We start from the raw sequence: 12,572 nt of genomic DNA, 5'->3' as shown, positions 1-12,572 counted from the left end.
TGTAAGCTCTGTAAGACAGGAACTGAATTTGTACCTGCTCTTGTAGTGCTATGCCTGTTAACTGTGCTCTATCAACAATAATCGGTTTTGTTTCCTGGTGGCGTGTTACAGCAATTATTTCTATTCTCTTATATCTGCATTTAGTCCCAGGATTCAATCTAACTGTACGTTGGTAAATGGCATCACACTCACACTGTTTGCGTCTTCAGGGAAGGGTAGGAAATCCCCTTTTGTAGTTATTTATATGCACTGTGATTGTAGAGATGATGAAAACTAGGAGCACGTGGCATTCTGAGGTTGCTGTGATAATGTTGATTCAGGTGAGAGCATCTAATCCAGAAATCCTGCTTGGTCATAAATATGGAAAATTAACTCAGCGTGGTCAGGTGGAGCGCAGCAAACTCTGGAGTCCTGTTATATTGATGTCTTTACTGAGACATGCAGCCAAGATGCTTTATCAACAGCGTGATAAAAGCAATTAGACACATTATCACTAGTCTGTCAAGTCCAGTGCTGTTTTTCTGCAGGTGTACCTTCAGATCCTGGCTGCTTATGAGAGCAGGTAAGGCTGTGTGGGTTGAGCAGCTTCTTTCTGCTATTTTTGTCACTTCTCTTGGCCCACGTCATGTGCACAGTATGTGGACAGGCACAGATTTTTCAAACATTCAGCTGAAGTTTGTGCTAAAGGAGCAGAACCTACAGTGCTCAAATACACTGCTGGTGGCCCATTTCCAATCTCCTGTGAAACTCTACAGGTGTTTTCTGTATTCTACCTGCCATTAAACCAGTCTTCAGACCTCAGTATAAGACTGCTTTGCATTCTTGTGCTGTCTTCCAGAAGTGCTTTCTGCAATGAAAGCATCAACTTGCTTGTTGACCTGACCTGTCTCAATGTGCTTGTACTAAATATTAAACTGTGTGTTTGAGCCCTGAATTCCTGTAATAAATCTTGGTTTGATTTGGGTAGACTGGCCCTTAACTCATGTGTCATTTGGTTACCAAAAATGGAGATGAGGTGTTAGGCTGGTTTATAGATGAAAATAACTTAGTTTGTTGAGTAACTCTGCTTTCCTTTATGTATTTTAGAGTCTCTGGAGCCAACCTATCAACAATTGCAGAAGATGAAGCTGGACAAGAGCCCCTTTGTTGTGGTGTCTGTGATTGGCCAGGAACTTCTCACAGCAGGCCATCATGGGGCCTCTGTGGTTGTCCTAGAAGCTGCCCTGAAGATTGGCACTTGCAGCCTAAAGCTGCGGGGATCAGTGTTCTCTGCGCTGAGCAGTGCTTACTGGTCCCTAGGGAATACAGAGAAAAGCACCGGATACATGCAGCAGGACTTGGATGTAGCCAAGACTTTAGGTAGAGTTCTCATTTCACTCGTTTGAGTGCTAGTTTGGTGTAAATGGAACAAATTAATAGTTGTGCTAATGGTCAGCATCTCTCTATGATGCTCAGATTTTTGTGGTATTTTACAAGCTACCAAATCAAATGTAAAATTTCTTAAATGTGTGAAGTACGGGCTTGTGCAGCCCTGTTTACCTATATGTGTGAAGAGACAAGCAATCAATGAATATGCTAAGGTTTTATAGGGTCCTCTAATTCTCAGGTGTCTTGTATATGGGGACTAGTCTTACTTCCTGTGGAGATATGCTCAAAACCTTAAATGCTTGTTAAATGAAGCGGTCTGTTTGTATGTGGTATTTTTGTTTTGTTTAGTCTTTTTTTTTTTTTTTCAATAATTACTTAGAAAAAGGTAGTCAGTCTGAGCTTCTGAGACAGTTGCTAGGGAACAAGAAAAGAAGACAGTAGTAGATGTACTTTGTGTCTGAGCTGGGCTGCAGAATTGCTTTCTGGTGAAAGCTGGCACGCTCTTGTGTTAAGCCCTGGACCATTCAGTTGTTTTCACAAAGAAATTGCTAATGTCAAACAAAGAATAAACATGGAAGAATGGGAGGTTGCCAGGTGTCAGGCCAAAGAAGAAACTAACACAATTCTAAAAATAGGTTGAGGAATATTGTTTAAGTTTCTGAAAGCCAGGGAGATTTGGCTGTGTATTAAATATGAGGATGAGTTTGTTCTGATCTTGGTTCTTACACTGGAACATCACTTGTACAGTGTTTTAGTCTTTCTGCTGGATGTTTCCAGCCACCCTTTTGTTACCTAATCTTTTTTTTTTGTTTGCATGTGACTCAGGTGACCAGACGGGAGAATGCCGAGCTCATGGAAATCTGGGCTCTGCATTCTTCTCCAAAGGAAATTACCGGGAGGCCCTTACTAACCACAGACATCAGCTGGTGCTTGCCATGAAACTCAAGGACAGAGAGGTAGGAAGCTTATTAAATAGACTAAACTGGGAATCACGCATGGTTTTCTAAAAGGACACAATCACGTCAAGAAGCCTTGTTTGTCTGATGTGTTATTCTGAGAACCTGGAAGCTCTGTGATTTGTCTTTCCAGCCTTACATTTGCATTTTTTAATGGAAATTGTATGTTCCAGTAGATACAGTATGTACATGCAGGTGACAGGATGCTTGTTTTGTACTTTTGCCTGCCTCTGTCTCTATTCTCCACGTGACTTTGAGCAAGTCATGCTGCCTCTGTCTACCTGCCTGTCTATTTTGCTCACTGTGCGTAAGCTCCAGGTAGAGGCTGTTGCGGAGTTAGGCATTGATACAACATCTCTGCAGTTGAGTCCTGGCTATCACTAGCTCTCGTTTTCCCTGGTGTATGTGCTACCATTCTGAACTCCACAAGGGTGCATCCCGTGTTGTGCGTTTTCCAGACAAATAATGAGCTAGGTCTCTGCCCCAAACACTCACAGTCTCCGTGAAATATACTTTGTTTAAAAAGTACTGAAAAAATAATCCGTGCAAGCCTTAAAATACAATGTTGTGTAAAGTGTAGGGGTTGTTTGGACTGGATCTGATTTGTCTTAACCATATACCCTTCAGCTCTCCAAGTGTGCCGGGCCCCCTGCCAGTCCAGGGAAGCGTGATTCGTGGGCTGAAGAGTTTGTCTCGAGAGATTTTTACTGAAAGTTCACTATGAGGACAGAGTCATAACTTTAGTGCAGATTACAGAAACAAAAGGATTATCTTCCTCCTCCAGTATATTCCTCTGTACTGTGAATAGGAAAGTAGAGGACTTGTGGACTGTAGGGCAGATGAAGGGAGTGGCTAGGGGCAGCAGGGCAGGTGTGAATTAATGTAAATGTGAGCAGTTTGGGGGAGATACAAAAACTGGGGGAACCATTTTCCCACTGGTGACTGTTGAAAAGAGCAATTTAAAATATTTAAGTGCTTTGTTGAAGTGTTTTTTATGATGTAAATATCAAGGAAGCCTTGACATGATGCATCCTTCGGTAGGTTGTGGAAGGACTGTGACTGGGGGAGGGATCTGCTCAACATTTTCATGATTATTTTACCGGCTGGAAAACCTCATGAATCACTCCCGATTTCCCCATTTCTGTTCATGCAAAGCAGAGAAGCTGTTACCATTGTTTTTTGTAGTTTTCTTGATTGGGAGTCCCTGTTCTTGCTAAGAGTCTAATCTGCGTAGCTGTTCCTACTCTGTGGTGTTTCTCTAAGCAGCAAATGCCCTCTCCCAGTTGTGTGGAAGGCGCTGCAGAAGGAAGTAACAGGAAGCTCGCTGTGCCGGCGCTTGGCAAGAACACAGCAGTCTGCGTGCACCAGAGCCCCTGAACTGGCCCAGGGAAGCAAGTGCTGATCTATTCCACTGACTTCAGGCTGCTGATCTAAACAGATCCCAATGGTCGATCTGGAAAAAATCCAGAGAATGAAGTCTAATAGTGATAGTTCTTAGTTTATGACACATCTGGGCACATAATTAACAGCTATTGACAACAAATGACTGCTTGGTTTAGAAAGAAAGCTGAGCTTCTTGGATTTCCTGTAGGATGTAACCACAGGAAATTAATTTGGCGCTTTCTTATGACATCATCTTGACCACAGAGCTTCCTCTGAACAAAAAGCTGTTTTTCTTGGCCTCCTTTGCAGGCATTTTTATAATGCAAATATTATAAAGTTGCAGTAGTGCTGATGTGAATCCCACCAGAAGGGAATTTGGTGTGCGACTGTAATGAGGTAATTGTTTTACCTCCAACTATCCAGAGGATTGGCTTACAAGGTTAATAAATAAATAAATAATAATAATAATAAATAAGTGCTCCTTTGTACGTGAGGCTGCAGTCCTCAGAGGGAACATTGTGTTCTGAGCCTGCCAAAGCAAATATTTGTACCCAGGACTTTTTCTGGGTCGAGTAGCCCATGAACTCAGGAATAATTTGCAGGGGGTCTGGCTGTAATATTCAGGTGTCTCCTCCTCCACACAAACCTTTAGAAGAGCAACTTTGTCAGCTGGGTGGGAAATCATCCAAGCTGCTCAGGTGCTCCAGAGTTTTAAATTTTTTCTACCTGGCACAGGGAGTATGTGCAGCTCCTTTAACAAGCACCATATCATACCATTCAAAATCCATGTGTGCAGATAGGTTGTCCTGTCTTTGGAGTCACAGTGTGGAGGAAAAGTTCAGTCTGGTTTCTGATACTTGTGCACACAGAAAGAATGGAGCAAAAATAGCTGGGACTTGGCATACCTCTAGAATCTTTGAGAGACCTTGAGGTATTGAATATACATGAGTTTTTCTTCTATGCAGATGGGCAAGACTAGTTCTTAATAAGACACTGTAATGGGCATTGTGAAGTAGTCATCTTCAGAGCGTCATTTCAATGCTTTCCATCGCTATTAAGTCATGGATTTTTGACCAGCTGCAGTGGCAGGTCAAGAAACTCAGATAAGCCAATTCTGCAAGATTTTATTTTTTTTTTGAGAGAGAGAATAGCAGACGTAAGAGTGTAGTTGATTCAGGAAGCTAGAACTCATAAGGGACCTTTCCATGTGTTTTTTGGGTTACTGTGGAGCTTTGCAGATGATCATTGTAGTCAGCAGGATACCATTCTAAAAAGGATGACAGCAGGAGGTGCAAGAAAAGGAAAGAAAGGTAAGCAGCACCATGTAGAAGGACATCCTCTCTGATGGAGATGAGTGCAGGAGTTGAACTCCTGAGATAATTTAAGTGCAGTTAAAGAGGAAATTGTAGCACAGCTTGGTAGTCTGACATTTGTCTGTGAAGATGAAGCAGAGCAGATTTCAGCGTGGGCTGTCTTGGCCTGCTACGGTCTCTGGGATTGTACTCAAGTTGAGAATCCCAATGAGGTCTGTGCTGCTGCTCTTGCAATGATGTTTCCTGTAGCGGCTGAAGTAAAGCTGCTGTGCGTGGATCCATCCACGCTTCAGCCATGCCACTTAGCAGTATGGGTATCGCCAGACTGTTCCTTTACAGTCCCTAGGTAAAAGGCATGAAGTTTGACCATACTACTACTTGGAGATGTTAGAACTAGTTTTCTGTTAGGGTGTATCTGTACAAAACAAAGCTGTGGACTTGATAGAGCATCACCGTAAAATGTTGTAGTCTAAGCAACCTGGAAGTTGCAGGGAGGTCACCTCTGCTCCGTAGATACCAAGACAAAAATCACTCAAGGTTAAATATGCGGGACAGGGTTCACCTGTGACAACATGGCAAAGTACTAATAAGTGAAGGTATCTCCACCCAAAGCGACCAGTAAATCGAACTGATGCTTTGTGGGGGAAGAAGATCAGATACAGTAATTATTTAAAAAACAGTAGATAAATGGTAATAAATTCCTGTGTCTTCATATAAAATGTTTTTTTTACGTATGAGTACGACGGAGCATGGTTACAAAGCAAGGTTTCACTTAAAGAAATAAATTAGTATTTAGTCTAACTCAGAGTTCAACTTGACACTGAACTTAAAATGCATTTCCTATGATCACCTCCCAGGAAAAATAGGTGGTGAATTTAATCTCTTAGACTGCCTGCTACCTGATCAGTGCAAAACATTATTACATATCAGCAGTAATGCTACAAGTTCTTCTTACTTTAAGAACCTAAAGATGCCAGAGAAGCCATGCCCTTCAGATCATAAATAGCAGAATACAACTTCCTCTTTCAGATTCAATGGCCTGTCTCCTTAATGGTAGGCTTCAAGGTGCGATGACTGAATACTCGGTCTGACCATCCAGCTGTTGGCTTTTATGCAATATTTAGGCTTGTGCGGGTATGTCTGCTTCACTGCAACAGCAGAAAGAAGGCAGGAGTTGGCTTTGCTACGTCATGGTAAAAGCAGTTTGTGGTGTCTCACCTCTGTTGAGGTTTATAAGGTAGTCAATACATGTTAGTTATCTTGTGGTACTAATCTAGTCATTTTTAATAACAGAGGTGTAGATTGTTATGCCTGTACTATATTTTTGAAGTAAATACTTTGTTTTAAACACTGGGCAACCTGATCTTGTGTAACCCATATAATTGTGTTGATGCCACACCATGAGCTGTGATTTGAACAACGATAGTGCAACTGATGAGCTATGCCAGGGTTAGAGGAAAAATTGGAATGAAAAAGTGAATGTGACAGCTTTTGATGCCTGTGACAGCTACTGTTCCTTGTCCCTGTTTCTATTCATCTCTAGCTACTTCTCAGGTATGCAGACTTGTCTTGCACTACAAAATTCAGTAAGGCCATTCCTTGCTTCTGTGCAGCTGAGTTGGAGCTAACTGTGGACTATCTCAGGATGGGTTGGAGTGGCTCTTACTAATAACTGTTTTTCACCTGTGTTCATTTACAATCATTTAATTTGGAAAACAACTACTTGAGAGTGTTTTGAAGCTGTGAGGACTGATAAGCAGACATTGAAAGGGAAAGGAAAGCTGTGGAGCAAGGTGCCTGTTACTGAGCAGTGGAGCCCCTTCTCAGGCTCACCAATTCTGCCTCACAAAGGCCACCGACACCACAGAGACTCCACAGCGTAATAGCTCCTCTCTCTCGGGCAGTCAGACGCCTTCTATTACAGCCCTGCATTTAAAAATAGCAGGGCAATGAGGCAAAATCATAAAGCAACCATAATAAAATTAGTGCCTGTGTGAAAGTGCATTGCCAACACTGAGCTTTTGGGAAGGACGATGTTGCCAGCAAGCCACTGGGTGCTGGCAGCTTCTGTGCGTGTGCTGGCCGCGTGTTCAGCATTGAACAGGGCCTTTCATTAAAGATGCAGCATCCCTCTTCACTAGGTGTGGGTGAAGGAAGGAGCTGGGTTAGGAAAAGGACTGTTCGTGATGCTGAAGTTGGATGACTCAAGCCCTTTTTCCACTGCCCCTTTTCTCAGCGAGCACGACTGCAGGAAGGGCAGGGGGCCCAAAGGGCAGGCAGAGGACAGATGTATGGACTCTGCCTGTGCCAGCTTGTCCCTGCACGGACTCAGGATGCCCAACAGCGTGCAGTTCTCATTGTCGGCCAGGTTTTGAAGGGTTCCCCCCACCTCCCCTCTAGAAGCAGCTATTTCTGGAAGGAGTAGGTGCGGAACTGGCTGGTCTTCAGTGTCCTCCTTTCACTAGCCATTTGTTTCTATGGCTGCTGGCTGCTGCACTTAGTATATTCATTAACATGTGGCTCTGACAATCATCTGCAGCAGGTGTGTATGCTCAGTAACCAGACTCAATGAGTAGCTTTAGCTGTCACAAGACATTTTTTTAGAACTATTGCTGTGCAGAGGAAAAGGAGGTGCTGTGCTAGGAGCCAAAGCTGCCTCCTTTGATTTGCAAGTTATACTGACTTAAAATCCATATAAGATTTTAAGAAGACTTCCCAGGGAACTGCTGTGGAAATTCAGATGCATTCTGCTCTGTTGGAGCATTGGACAATCAGCAATGGCATGAAATTCAACAAAGGTAAATGCTGGGTGCTACAACTGGGAGGGAACACTGCTGGACACAGGCACAGGCTGGGAGACGAGTGGCTGGAGAGCAGCCCTGCAAGAAGGGATCCGGGGGTTCTGGTTGAGAGCAGGCTCAACATGAGCTGCAGTGTGCCCTGGCATCTAAGAGGGCAAACTGCATTTGGGGTGCATTAAACACAGCATAGCCAGCTGCTCGAAGGAGATTTAAAAAGTCCAGGAGACTCAAGAAGCCGGTTAGGTGCTACACTTTCTACTGCAGTGAGAGCATTGCCATGGATCTTACTGCGACTAGAGGCCTTTCCTGGCATCAGAGGATTGTTATGATGGAAGGTTGTCAGGAATAACAGGCTGATGTGTGTGACAGGGATGTGTTAAGCCTCTGGGGGAGGGAGTGTTAGTGAAATATGACGGCTGTTACAGACATAATCTGTGTCTGTATTCGGTTGGGAATTTGCAGATTTTGCAACTGTCTGAACATCCTTTGTGTGCAGCTCAGCTGCTGGTGGTTATTTAGGTTTGAAATTCTAGTAGCTTTTTCCAGTCCCCTTTAAAGCATGTCTGAGCCAGCAGTGTAACTCAGCATAAAGCTTCCTACATTTTGTAAACTACAGCTACTTACTGTCAGACTGTGCAAGTCAAAGATCAAATTTCACTTTCTTATTGGAGATGGAGTAGGAAAGACAGATCACTTCTTTCTACTGAAATCTATAAAGTCTGTAAAGCCAGGATTTTCTGTCTCTTCCTGAAGAGAGCAAAATGTTTTCCAGGTGTCCTTCCTGTTGTGCTTTGTCTATACAAGCCACACCCTTACTAAATAGCAAAGCTGTTTTTAATCTTTCATTTGAACAACCGGGGTGTGTGTGTATTATGGTACAGGATAAAAGAATATTTTTTTCATGTTCCTTGCCCATCATTTTAGAAATATATATTTTGCTGAGTCAGGTAAGAGTACAATCTGAGTTAGAAGTGGCACAGCTGTCCTTAGGAGAGACTGTCTTCATCCTTGCCTTCAGTGCTCTGCGATTGTCATGCAAAGGCTGGGATTCTGCTTGTGCCATAAATCAGTCACCTTTGCTGCTGTGAGCTGAACAGTTCCAAGTAAACAGGGTGTATGGGCTCTGCCCCATGTGTGAACAGGTGTGTCTGCCCCAGCTGAACTTCCTTCTGACTGAATGGTGTGAGAGCTTGCCTGAAATGGGGGATGTCTCCCTGGCACACTGTCTGCACCCTTTCCTGGCCCAGGATGGTTTCTGTGTTTGGACTGTGCTGGCAGCCACAGAGATGGCAGCTGGCAGAGATGAAATTACAACTGTTTGTGCTTCAGTTGCGAGGGTCCCTGTGCTTGCAGTTGTGCTGTAGATTTGGCTGGAAGCGTGGGTCTGTGCAACCATTCTTCTCTGGAGGAGCTATCGTAGGGCTTGTCAGTGTGGAGTGAGCTCATTGGAACATGTGCAGCTGGTTAGTTGTGGGGCCAGGTTCTCCTCCTGGTTACCTTGTCAGGAGTCTGGAGTCCTTCTACGGGTGTAGACATAACCAGGTTTGTACTGCTACAGCCTGACACTGAGGTGAAGCTGGAGCAGAGGTCGTGCCCAACAGTGAGCGCAGCTTTTCCTCGCTGTAGTGCCGCCACCTTACATCTCCAGCAGGGCTGTGAGCAGCCAGCACGTGGAGTCAGTGCCCCATCCTTGTGGAGTCAGTAGGAGCCTCTTCCTGTTGCTCTGTTGTTGCCCAAGTCTGTCACCGCAGGTCTACCTCGAGCATGCTGAGTCACTTCACAGAGTCGCTTTTCCAACAATGTCCTCGAGGTCCCGTTGCAGCTGCTTGGCCTCTGAAGAAGAAGAGGTCATGCATTGCGTTTTTGGAGCGTGCAGGGGTCTGTCTTTTCCCTTTGGGGCAGGCGCAGCTGGCATCCTGGTATGTGCCAGGCCCCAGAAGACATCCGTGCTGCTAAGGGTGCATGTGTTCAGGAAGGGCTAAGAGGAGAATATACATTGTTCCTTATAGCTTCATCACATCTGACTGGAGTTCCAAAAGTAAGGAACAGACTGAGAAGGGCTTTGCTAATTGATGATCTATATTAGCGGTTAATGCAGGCACTGCTAATAGAAGTGTAAGCTAAACATTCTTAGTGCATGGGATTACCTCTTCACTCTTTTCTCCACTATGCCTTCCGTCTTTCTCTGGGGTCTTTAAAAGGATCTTTTGAGTCCTGAAGGTGCTTTCAAGAAATTGAAACAAGCTGTTCTTTGGTTCAACCTCTGTGTGAGAAACAGCTTTCAAAATCCCATGACATTTTACACAGGACTTACAAATAACAGAGTGGTTGATCAGGCTGCTACTTGCTCAAGCAAAAGACTGCTCCCAATCCCTGCTCTTTGAAGAAGTGAGAGACCAGCATCAGTTTCTAGGAACTCAGTGGAAAATTACACACAGAAGCCAGAAACTGGTAAAACGATCAAGCCTTTTCAGTTCACAGATGGGATATTTGCAAAAGGAAAGGGTTGTGTTTTCTTTGAAAGTTGTTGTCTGATCTGAATCCGTGATGAAGTCTAGCATCACAGGGCATTCTTGCTGATCTCAAGCCAGTTTAAATACGCATTTTCGTTACTACTGGGAAAAAAAACAACTGCCTGAGCAGGTGTCAGGTTGGCAAGAGCCACTCACTGCCCAGTGTGCAGCTTCAGCTCTCAGTGTCCCAGTACTGAGCAGTCAGAAATGGGTATGGTCCAGTTGTGCAACTGGCTGGTTTCCTGACTGGCAGCTGAGGTAGTGGAAGGCCACAATAGGATTTCCAGGGATCAGCCACAAGGCTGAACAGAAGGAGGATGCTCTGCAGGGCATCCCAGCATGTGTGCCCAATCATTAATGCACAGAGACTCACTGTGGCTTAAGTGGTGGTGTTTGTAGTTTTTTAGGTGTTATATAAGATATATGTCTTTTTATCAAAAGCCATGTTGTCATCTTCAGGACTGTGTAGGACCGTAGAGTTTGCTTCATCAAGAGACCAGGACTAATGCTTTCCCAACTTTCTGAGGAGATGTTTGCAGATTTTGGTTCATGATTTCCAGAATCATTGCTGATTTCGTACTAGGGTGATTTATTGAACTGAAACCTTCGTACTGTCCACTTGCCAGGAGGACACAGCTGAGCAGAAGGTAGGGCAGGCTGCTGAGGAAAGAATGTGAAGAAGCCAGTACACAGTTAGCTGGGAGTGAGGCAGATTGGTTCTCCAGATTTCCTAACAGGACAGAAGTTTTATTTTTACACCTGCTGCCCTTGAAGTCTCAAGTTCCACAGGTGTTGTGATTTCACCTTAATGAGAACTTGTGAGAGATTTGACTCAGTCTACAGAATGATTACATGTTTTCCTGAAAGCTTTTTGCAGCATTGTTCAATTCACTGAAGTTCAGTCTTTGCCTGGCCCACATGTTTGGCTCTGTTGTTGAGCTTACAAAATTACAGGTGTACTCTTTCCAGTCCATATAGTTGCCATATATGCTTCCACTTCAAACAGCTGGTCCTTGAGAGGCATCTGATTAACCTCTGGGACTCAAAATCTGACCCGTGATGTACGTATAGGTTCCAGACTTGAAACCCTCATTAAAAAGTGCAGTGCTTGCCTTTGCCTCATTGATTTCAGCCTCTTGTTGCAGCTGGTAGTCTTGCTTTATTAGGAATCTGGGGTGAATTCTCGCATACCTTGGAGGAAAGCTTGCTTTCTTGGATGAAAGCTTTCTCATTCCATATCAGAACCAGATTCTTTGCTGCAACAAAGAAGACTTGAGTACAAGCTGTTGGGAAAATGCTTTCTGTATGAGTTCATCTGAAGATTCTGGGTCTTCCAGGGCACTAGTGTTGCATCAAATCTTAGACTGAAAAACCAGCCTAGGTGAGAGGGTGAGTTCAGTGATGTGAGCACCATAATACTTGACCATTGAATAGCTGGATTTGTGTAAGAAAGCATTAATTCATTGCCTTTCTCTTTGTTTTTAGCAGCTCTTTAGAGAAGGTCAGCTTGACTGGATTCAATACAGATTTGTCCAGTTCAAATGTGAGGCTGCATGTGAAAGCAGAATTAAAGGAAATCTGAACAGAGCAGGAAATTTGGGAGTGCACTGAACGCCACATACTTTGTTTTGTCTGGACTTGTGACTCAAAAGGGAAATGTAATACTTCCTGAGGATCTCCTTTAAATGTCCCTACTTGACCTTCACACTACATGGATTTTAGCTGAAAGAAATGCAGCCTTCTGTTTTTAATTACTTCTCACAGTATCTGCAAAACCTAGTACTCTACTGTGGCCTGTACCCTGATTATGGTACAAGAAATGATGTGGAAACCTGGTCTAGATCCACAACTCGGGGATCAGCACTTCTTGGTTTTTCAGAAGGCCCACCTCAGTCAAAGCTTTTCCCATATTAAGTTTCCCAGTAAAATGATGTACAGCTTTATGAGCAAGAGTAACGTTAGGATCGGACCCTGCTCCAGAAGGACTGTGCAGAGGTGCTTTGGGAAGGACATGGTTGGCCTGGAGCATCCTGTGCAGGAAGAGGAGCATCCAGGGTCAGTACCAGGGAGCTCAGCTGCACATCTTGTGTGTCTGAGTGATTTCATCCAAGAATGATGGAGGTGTTAAGCCTTTGCTTGTGGTGTAGTGGGAAGAAGTAAAAAGGACTGCATTCCTTTTTCTGTGCAATACTATTAATAACTGGTTTCCGCAGCATTGCTTCCGTTCATTGATGTTCA

General features: G+C 44.0%; 1 protein-coding gene across 4 annotated transcripts in view; it reads left to right on the top strand.

Annotated features, from left to right (window-relative positions):
* Positions 1–12,572, top strand: part of TTC28 (tetratricopeptide repeat domain 28) — a 169,885-nt gene that overhangs the window by 97,887 nt on the left and 59,426 nt on the right. For all 4 annotated transcript variants that reach the window (XM_050714214.1, XM_035565657.2, XM_050714215.1 and 1 more), the window contains 2 exons: positions 1,087–1,359; positions 2,194–2,324. In XM_050714214.1, the coding sequence (XP_050570171.1) occupies positions 1,087–1,359; positions 2,194–2,324 (404 nt within the window). The remainder of the gene's footprint in view (positions 1–1,086; positions 1,360–2,193; positions 2,325–12,572) is intronic.

Source organism: Cygnus atratus, chromosome 17 (assembly GCF_013377495.2).
Source record: "Cygnus atratus isolate AKBS03 ecotype Queensland, Australia chromosome 17, CAtr_DNAZoo_HiC_assembly, whole genome shotgun sequence".
NCBI lineage: Eukaryota > Metazoa > Chordata > Aves > Anseriformes > Anatidae > Cygnus > Cygnus atratus.
This window is presented reverse-complemented; position numbering and strand designations above follow the sequence as displayed.